This window comes from Ascidiella aspersa, chromosome 2 (genome assembly GCF_963924565.1).
Source record: "Ascidiella aspersa chromosome 2, kaAscAspe10.2, whole genome shotgun sequence".
In the NCBI taxonomy this organism is placed as follows: Eukaryota; Metazoa; Chordata; class Ascidiacea; order Phlebobranchia; family Ascidiidae; genus Ascidiella; species Ascidiella aspersa.
In genome coordinates this window covers 18,135,308-18,143,628 of record NC_139448.1, presented here as the reverse complement: position 1 = coordinate 18,143,628, position 8,321 = coordinate 18,135,308, and the positions used below count along the sequence as shown (strand labels likewise).

Genomic DNA, 8,321 nt, shown 5'->3' with positions numbered 1-8,321 from the left:
AGCTCTCACTTGCTATCTGGGCTCCGGATTTAGGTTTGCCATTGATTCCCAACCGCCATCGGCACGCCCTTTGAGGACCAGCTACAAAAGGCGCCTATCCGTTAATGACAGGTACACAATAACATGGGTGACAGAACAGTGGCGCAGCATCGCCTTTGGAGGAAAACTGAAACGATCGCGCACAATGGCCTCAACAATTTGGAATGCCGGGAAAGCCCCGTATTGCGTGACTACGCAACGAGTCAACAACGTAAACCTACAACAAAGCGAAGCTAGACAAAGACAGGTCCCACTAAACTCCACGTAGGCAGCCCTTGGACAATCGCCGTAAAAAGGCTGTTTCAATAATGAGCCAACCATGTTGATTTGTTACCATGACAATCGATTTGATTGAGCTGCACTTTTGCCCACGTTTTTGCAAGGTAACACCCACACAAATTAACGAGGTATTTTTTATCAACTGAACATCGTAACCTAAGATCGGGTCACATTTCTATCGCAGTAGAGAACTACTTGTAGCATTACGTCCACCGACGATGTATGCAAACAAATGCTTTCCCCTCCACAATGTATTGTTTAATTTGCCAGGGTACTTGGGTATGCATCAACAATGGCGAAAGAGTGAGGTAATCGTCTCTACGCATCCAATCACACAGCAAAGGGATGGGAGGAATCCCAAGGGAGAACGGAATTTCACCAATGCGGACGCCCAGTAAAACGAGACAAGCTTTCATAATGAAACCATTCCGTCTGAATAGATCCGACTCACGCGTTGTTAAAATAATTTGGCGACTATGGGAGATAACTCGAGAAAAAGGTTTTGCATTCCTTTTGCCGGCCACTCGAAGGCACGCCGAAACACGGCCCGACAAACGTCTAAAAATCCCGGACATGTGTTTCAACGAGTCGCGTCACTTATCATTACATCACCTGCCCATGTTCATTGACACCACGGCCACTTAGCCTGGCTGACAGAACACGCGAAGAATGTTTACCTTCAAGTTCCGAACCCGACGTTAGAATACCATATAAGTTGAGCTATCACACAGCTACGACTACGTTGGTGCAACTTTGTTTCGGGTCGTCGCCGGAGACTGTGCAAATACAGTTTGATCATGTTTTGTTAATTTTCCCACAAAAACAGGGCCGAGTTTCTGCTGACCACGACCGAAAGGCATGGCGGTTCCCGAGAGGCGTAGTTGCGCCACGAGCAGAAATGAAGGACGCTGTGTTGTTTCTCTTTTCTCTTCGCAACACGGCGCAAGGAAGGAAGGAAAAAAGGCAATTTTATTCTGGGCTCTGTTTTTATATGTCGTGTTGCTCTGCGTAACGTCAAACACAGGTTTACTGGCGGGCGAAAGGTTTGCGCTAATATCGTTTTTTCACAGCGGTAAAAGGTGTTTAATAATGTGTTGTTTAAGCTATTTAATTAATGTCTTGCAGATACCACCAGTGAAATTTAAGTATTTTTTGTGAATGTCTACTAGCGTGAGATACCCAACGAAACAAACGGATATGTGTGACGGTGAAGCTCATCCAACAAGACAAAGTTTCACACGGCACAGCTGTCCAGTGCAGACGCAAAAAAGAAGACTAACGGCTGATAATATGAAGCACAGCCAGACAGAGGCGGACAGTGGTATTTGCACAACCCTCAATGACAAGTTAAGGGAGTCTTTTAGCAATTTTTCAGTGTCCCGACGAAGTTCGGCCTGTTCATCAACGTACACCGGTCAAGAGACAAACCCCAGTTCTGCTTATTCCTCAGCGGCGTCCTCGTGCTGCGAATCGGACGCAAGATTAAAACAAAACAGTGACAGCAGCCAGCTGCAACAGTCCAAAAACACCATGCCGTGCTTCACCTACAACAGCCATTTAAACGTTAATGCTAACAACAATAACACACTTCGACCGGAAAATACCGACCTAGTCACGAGCAACCTCATGTCTCGTTTGAAGGTCAGTAGTTCCAGTAAAACAGCGGTGCAAGGGGCAACCCGTCGATCGAGAATATCGTCATCGGTTTCTTCGGCCAAATCGGACCACGCACTCGCCGAAGATAGCCGCTGTTTGGTGGATTCCTCAAACGACACCATTTATGAGAAGAAACGCCTTCTTGGCAAGGTAAGATTTCGTGTTTAGCATGAAACCCGAGCTCTTTTGAAGATTCGTGTTACGATGTTAGTTTAAAGGGTTGCCATAACTAAAAAGCCTGTTTTCGCTTCAGTTTTTAGCAAAACCGTTGGCCTATGACGTTTAAACTATTTTAATCACGTTCTGAAACTGGTACGAAACCGCGAGAGGATTGTGCAATGTGTGTGCGCTTTGACTTGCATCGTGACGCTTGATTTGGTAAATTGGGAAATTATTTGCTGAAATCGCTTCCTGTATTGGAGTTACATGCAGCTGGCACTCCCGATCGATTTTGATACTTTGCAAGCGCAGTTTGTATTTTTTGGAATAGGAGTTGACAGGTGGTCTGCATATAAGTGACGCAAATTGTGACTTTCGCAATAAAAAAGTCCAATGTAAGCATTTGGAAGACTACTGTTTATTATTTTTGCTTGCACACTGGGCGAAAATTACGAGATCATATAAATTTATAGATCATATTAAAAAAATGTAACCTTTAAGTGACGCAATCCTGGTGTCTGCGACTTGCTTCATCCTAAATATAGCCAAGCGAGGAGCACGCGCTCCTTCACAAACACAATTATAATAGAGCAATATCAATTGAACTTAGGCTGTTTGCTTTCCTAGGGCGGGTTCGCTCGCGTTTACGAAGTTGTGCAATCTCCGCACACCGGCTGCGACGTGCCGCGAAAGCGAGTTGTCTGCGCTGCAAAAGTTATTGATAAGTCGCGGCTCGTTCGACCCCAGCAACGCGAAAAGGTCGAAGTTGAAGTGGAGCTGTTGCAGTCCGCCCGAGGTCATCCCAACGTCGTGGAATACTACCACAGCTTCGAGGACGATTCAAGCATTTGCATTTTGCTTGAGCTTTGCAGCAAAAAGGTAAGCTGGCGCCAAATCGTTCGTACACTTGTTGGGGAAGCGAGACTCATTAAATATAGCATGTCTGGCTTTGGTTCGGACTTTTCGCCCCAGTAAACAAAAAATTAAAAAAAAAGAGAATAAGATGGTTTCGTACTTAGTCGCAAGTACATCGTGTTTGCTATAAGTGCAGTATATTTAATTCTCGCAGAGTCTGGCGCAGTATCTTCGAAAGAAGCAGTACCTCATGGAGCAAGAGGTGAGCGGCATTACCAAGCAGATTGTCCAGGGCCTTGAACATCTTCACGGCAAAGGAATCATCCATAGAGACCTCAAACTTGGGAACATCCTGCTCACAGAAGACATGACCGTTAAGATCGGCGACTTTGGACTGGCCACCAAGGTCGAGGCTGGAAAGAAAAAGTAAGAATGCACTTCGCCGTACTTCTATGCGCGTCTAGTTGACCGTAATAATTTGCTTTTGCTCTAATCACATTTTATTTTATTTTTTTAGAACCATCTGCGGCACACCGAACTTTATTGCACCCGAGGTATTGCAGAGACAGGGCCACGGCCCTGAGGCGGACATCTGGGCATTGGGATGTTTGTTATATACTCTGCTCGTCGGCAAGCCTCCCTTTGAAACCGCGTGTCTTCGGGTGAGTTCTCGTAGTTCGTTCTCTTCGTTAAGCAAAAATGTCTCTTTGTATACATAAGCAAGAATCTTGATAGTTGCCTAAAGCGATCCCGGTCGATGAAAGGGAAGGGGGCCCAGACTGCAATCGATTTAATTCCATCCGTATAATGGAATTTAAAACTGTATCGAAAGAGTTCAACATTTGAAATTTGATTACGTTTAACGCAAAACTTCGTTATAGTGTATCCTTTAGAAATTTAATATGCAAAAATTAACAAAACATATACTTAGGGCGCGCCCAGAAAACTATTATTTATCAACAGAGGTCGTAAAACTGAAAATAGCTGACGTACAAGTTTTGTCAACGCGCCATAAAACTGAGACGGTAACTGACATTCGTAAATCGCACCAGGGGGGCGCGCCGTGATAGGCACTGGGATGTTGTGTGGGCGAAACTTCGTTGGATTGATGTCCGTTGTTTTCTTAAGCGTTGGTGCGGGATATTTGCAGACAGGAATTTTTGGGCGACGCTCTTATCGCCCTTGTTCGTTCGTCGTAGAATAATACTACTCGGGGGTCCGGGTCCCGGTACAGGAGGCGTATTAACGAGGCAACATGGAGCGCTGACGTCAAAAGCGGATCGTGACGCCAATGCGAACAGGAAGCATTTGTAGATTTGAAAAAAATGGATGCCTGCGCATTGAATGCATTAATTTTAGTTTTGTCATTTGCCTGTATCGGGTTAAACATGAACTTAAGCCTGACTTTCCTGTTTTTAATTGTGAAACTTCTTATTCACTCTTACTCAGCGTTAGTCATGCCTTCTATCGAGACAAGAGTCAACATCGCACCTTTCCATGAGACCAGTCTCGAAATATTTAACCCGGCACTGTTATGATTAGATCGTGTAGTCAAAGGCTGACAATGCTCCCATATTGGCCAACCCAAGCTATTCGCGCGCGGCACTGTTAAATATTCGTTTCTCCCTACATTCCAGTTTGAGAGAAATGTCTGTAAACTTGTCGGTGCTGTACCAAACGGCGCGAATATAATTACAAAAACGACGCCAGTTTAAACAACGATTTTGTATTTAAGTGCAGTGACAAATCTAAGATAACGATATAAAATGTTTTCCACTAGCAAAAAAACATTGCCTTGAAACAGTAACTTGTCATAGACAAGTTCGTGTACGTTGGACGACTTTTCGCCCAGAGCGTAACGTGACTAAAGCAGCTTCAGATCAAGGGCAATAACAGTCTGTGATGACGCCTAGATAGGCCTTTGACAGTTCGCGTACAAGCGCGTCTGCGTAATGAGTCATTTCCTCTAAACTTAAAAAGCTTTTCGCCACACCTGCAACGTTTTCCATTTGTACTAGAACGTTTTAAATTAAAGTACTCCTTGTGTCGGGTCAATTTATAACAATATACTGTTTTTGTTTTCCAGGATACATACCGCTGCATTTTGAAGAACAGCTACCGCCTGCCAGCCACAGTTTCCCCAGAGGCCGCCGACCTCGTACGGTGGATGTTGCGTCACAAGCCAAAGTCCAGACCCACTATTGACGAAATAAAAGCACACGCCTTTTTTACTAAGGTTCGTGGTCGTTTTGTCACGCCATTTATCGATTTGGTTAAACACGAGCGCATATGGGCTTGATTGGTAACGTTTATTTGTCTTACAGCACTCGGAGCGCTTCGAAAACTCGCCTGGCATCGAGGTACCCGTCACTAACATCCCGGGACTTTCTATCGCCGGTGCATTCGATTCACGCCTGGCAGCGGCACATCAAGAAAGCACCGCCGCTCAACTGTCGGCGCAGAAGCTCGCCGAGGAAACCATCGTGGCTGAAATCGTCTCGAAGGAAAACGCGACCTCGTGCATCAACAGCGCGACGGCTTTGTCGCAGTCAGTGGAGAACGCCGCGGTGACGGTGTCAGCGGGAAGCAGGAGTCCAGTGAAGAGGATTGCCAGCCGTCTTCAGAAGCAGCTCAGCCGGGTTCCTTCGCCAAGAAAATGTGTGCGCGCAGCCACCGCCTCCATCAAGGAAAGCAAAAAGTCGAAAAACCAACAGCAAGTTTGTCGCCCAGGTAATTACTTGCCAAACAAACCAATTTTTTACTATGTGTATTAAATTATCCCCATATACTAAATAATGTAACTTAATTTACAAGGTCGTAAACTTGTTATACTTTACTTTTACGAACAGAAATTTCTGCAACGTCAAGCCAATACACAAAACAAGAAGCCACACCTCTTTCTTGGGTAAGCAAATGGGTCGACTACTCGAATCGCTACGGATTCGGCTATCAACTCGCCAACGGTCGCATTTGCGTTCTCTTTAACGACGGAAAACATCTGGCACTCCTCCCCGGCGGAAAGTAAGTTTACCAACTGTAGGGGAATTAAAAATAATTATCTAAGTAATATTTTTAAATTACATTTCTATATTGTTTAACATGTATTTCATTTTGTTAACCAGCACCTTATCACGCAGAATACTCGAGTACGTTTCCAGTGACTCGAAGGGCGCAATTCGCTTCCCCTCCGACAAAGTACCTTCAACCATGGAACGCTACGCCAACATGCTGCGCAACTTTACCGCCTATATGGAAAAGAACCTGAGCCGAAACAGCGACCCCCTGGCGGCTGGTCAAGTGAGCGACGCTAGAATGCTCACCTGGTTTCGCACTGACGAATACGTGGCCATGTACTTAAGCGACGGTACGTTACAGATCAACTTTTGCAAAGATCACGTCAAAGTCAACATCAGCCAACTGCACCGGCAGTCCGCCATGAGGTTCACAGTAATAGACGAGGAAAGGAATGTGTCTAGTTTTGCCGCCGATGATTTGGCCTCAGCGGCCCCCAAAAGCATGCCAGACAGACTAGCTGTAATGCATGAGCTTTTCCACCAGATGTTCACTGACGTGAACTGCGAATCGCATCCCTTTTGTGTCCTGTGTCGCCGCAATTGTCCACCGTCCGCCCTCGCCACCGCTGTTTGAACCAGAAACGGCTTTGCTCAACGAACGGCTCGTAATGAAACAGATTTGTGTGCAATGTCCGAAGAAAAATTCGATACTTTTACGTAGTAGCTCGACAGTTGCAGTATTGTCGAAACATTGCAGTTCTACGATATTTATTTTTTGAAATGTTATGCTACTTTTTGACGTCCGTTTTTTTGCATCTTATTTATTTATTGTGTACAATATAACATCGCGTTTTTGTATGTCAATCCTACCGATTCCTCTTTTTATTTTATTTATTATTTTGATTATTTATATTTATTTGGCTGCTGAAAAAACTGGCATCTGTAAGATGCGTTGTGTATTATCCGGGTTTCTTTGATACATTTTTATTTTTGTCTACGTTTTCTAAAACATCTTTGTAAGTGATTATTGTTTCAGGGTGCTGCCATCTTTCATCTGCGAAATAATATCCCATAAGTTCATAAGCCTTATTTATTTTTGTTGTTTTCTATCCGATATTTCGCCAAGCCTTTTTTACGTTCAACTTAAAAAAGTCCTTTACCACCCGTTTTATTAACATACGACGAGAAGGAATGGGGCGTCACGCTTTGCCAACTTCGAAACCGCTGCTGTCATGACTTCACACTTTTTTTGCTCGTTTATTTATTATTCCTAATTTTCAACGCAGTTCTATTTATTTCATGTGTTCGGCCAGCACCATGCTTGTTCTGTTGATTGGTGACAATCGAATCTTGCCCAAAATAAAAGAAAGCATCGACCATCGTTTGAGTACTATAAGAAGTTTTAAACTGCACAATTCGAATAGATTTATCACTAGTTTTCAGCAAATTAAACATTTATTAGGCTATGTCCGTAAACTTAATATAAAACAGTTTAAACATATTCAAGGTAATGAGAGTGCTCAGTCGTGAAAGGTTATCTTTATTTATTTTTACGCATTTCTCATGCGTTCGTAGGGTTGGATATCGCTGAAGCTTACGCAAAACTCCGGTAATTGTCTCCGCTCATAGTTATTTTTACACCTATTTACTGGACACGTCTGCATCGAAAAATTTAACGACCATAATTTAAGCTTTTGAAAATAAATTCCACCCTCTCTAAAGTCCCATTTTGATATCTGTTACTGTGCGTGGATGTGTTATGTCGACTAAATACACTGCACCGTACTTCGTACGTGATAAATATGACAACGTGATCGGCCTGCTCACTAATTGGCAGTCTAATCTATTTTTGATGCCAATTATGGCCATGCTTTACGTACGTTTTCTGCGTAGAGGTCAACGTTCGACAGGTACGGCGTCTTGGTATTGCGTTTATATGACGCATTTTAGCACAATCATACGTATATAGGACGTTGAAGCGTATATTTGTTTGAAAACGCCAATACAACCTAGTATAGCCTATCCGGGCGTTCTGGCTCACAATAATTACGGTTGGTGAAAGTGAGTACAGGACAATGTAAAGCGATAAGCAAAAACATGTTCTTTCGAGTAAACTTTTCACATGACTAACTTTTTCAATATAAAAGTGCAAACCCGTTTGGGTCTATTGTTACCCTTTAAGAAGTCGGGAAAGGTCAGCGAATTGCTCTTCACAAATAGTTACAGTAAGTCTTTTACGATACATGTAGACATTTATACTACCCGAATAAACTCTATTGAATCCTTACAAATAGCCCATGTATTGGAAAAGACTGGACG

At 43.6% G+C, this 8,321-nt stretch overlaps 1 protein-coding gene across 1 annotated transcript; it reads left to right on the top strand.

Annotated features, from left to right (window-relative positions):
• Window positions 1–1,447: 1,447 nt before the first annotated feature.
• LOC146164149 (serine/threonine-protein kinase PLK3-like) lies at window positions 1,448–7,370 on the top strand. The gene is made up of 8 exons (XM_083381859.1): window positions 1,448–2,124; window positions 2,761–3,012; window positions 3,203–3,414; window positions 3,506–3,650; window positions 5,075–5,224; window positions 5,313–5,718; window positions 5,838–6,009; window positions 6,126–7,370. The coding sequence occupies exons 1-8, from the start codon at window positions 1,477–1,479 to the stop codon at window positions 6,634–6,636; spliced, it is 2,496 nt and encodes an 831-aa protein (XP_083237985.1). The 5' UTR covers window positions 1,448–1,476; the 3' UTR covers window positions 6,637–7,370.
• Window positions 7,371–8,321: the final 951 nt, after the last annotated feature.

Bases quoted from the DNA above. Each gene is read 5' to 3' on its own strand.
- LOC146164149 (XM_083381859.1), top strand. From the start codon at position 1,477: ATGTCTACTAGCGTGAGATACCCAACGAAACAAACGGATATGTGTGAC. The intron at 3,013-3,202 runs GTAAGCTGGCGC...TAATTCTCGCAG, and splicing joins TTGAGCTTTGCAGCAAAAAG to AGTCTGGCGCAGTATCTTCG. The intron at 5,719-5,837 runs GTAATTACTTGC...TTTTACGAACAG, and splicing joins ACAGCAAGTTTGTCGCCCAG to AAATTTCTGCAACGTCAAGC.